Source organism: Oryzias melastigma, linkage group LG21 (genome assembly GCF_002922805.2).
Source record: "Oryzias melastigma strain HK-1 linkage group LG21, ASM292280v2, whole genome shotgun sequence".
Taxonomy (NCBI): domain Eukaryota; kingdom Metazoa; phylum Chordata; class Actinopteri; order Beloniformes; family Adrianichthyidae; genus Oryzias; species Oryzias melastigma.
Genome location: NC_050532.1, coordinates 19,785,095 through 19,786,080, shown reverse-complemented (window position 1 = coordinate 19,786,080; position 986 = coordinate 19,785,095). Strand labels below are relative to the sequence as shown.

General features: G+C 31.0%; 1 protein-coding gene across 1 annotated transcript in view; it reads left to right on the top strand.

Moving 5' to 3' along the window:
• zmp:0000001200 (dedicator of cytokinesis protein 9) overlaps positions 1–986 on the top strand; it is a 63,593-nt gene that overhangs the window by 43,962 nt on the left and 18,645 nt on the right. The window contains exon 34 of the mRNA XM_024286711.2: positions 889–984. Within this exon, the coding sequence (XP_024142479.1) occupies positions 889–984 (96 nt within the window). The remainder of the gene's footprint in view (positions 1–888; positions 985–986) is intronic.

Below are 986 nucleotides of genomic sequence, written 5' to 3'. Positions count from 1 at the left end.
AAAATAAATTATTCACATTATTTTTTTTTTATTTAGATCACTTGTTCACAAAAAGTGAATTATTTGACTCATGACAAGGATAACAGCTGATCATGATAATTGCTGATCATCACAATAAGTTAAATAAAGCATCAGTTTAGGGAGAAAGTTCACCTCTTATCGCTTGATTTTGTCCAGAAGATGAAGCAAAAGTTTGCTTAAAAGAAGTCTGCACAGTGATAAAAAACATTTGAAAAGTTTGATCGGAACTTATTTTTTAGATGTGCATTATCACTGTGGATTATCACTTATTAATTCAAACCCAGCAGCCAATCAAAATCAAGTATTCATCCGGACCATGATATAAGTTGGGTTAAATAATAAAGTATATTATTTAAAGTAACACTAAAAAGACAAAAAAATTACAAATGTTAAAATAAAGAATATATATATTGTATACAGTACATGTGCTGTAAAGATATTTGTAGTAAAAAAAAACATGTCAAATTGAAAACGAAAATGTAATCTCTAAATGGAAAATATTAATATTAAAGCAAAATATTAAATTTTTGACTAAATATTTTTTTTCAAATAATCATATTAAAACAATGTTTTTCTTTTGTTAGAATTTCTGTCACTAAACAGAAAAATGCGCAGTCAGATAATAACCAGGTGTACCACGCCTTTGCCCAGCATTAGCCAGGATAGGCTCCAGCATCTCAGACATCAGACCTGATGATTTGATCTGTAATTCTTTAAAAATCCTTGTTTTCTACAATATTATTTCACCTTCCAGCTCAGTTTTCACAAACTGGAATTTAATGTTCCTGATTTTAGGGTCAAATGTTTGTAGTTTACTCTTTTTTTTGTGAAGGTTTCCATGACATCGTTGCTCTGCTTTGTGTTCAGAATGGAAGGGAGGAGACTCTCCTCAGCAACACTTTGATGACACCTCCCAGGTCCAGCACCTTCATGGACACAAGCTTGCACAAAGATGTTTTTGGAGT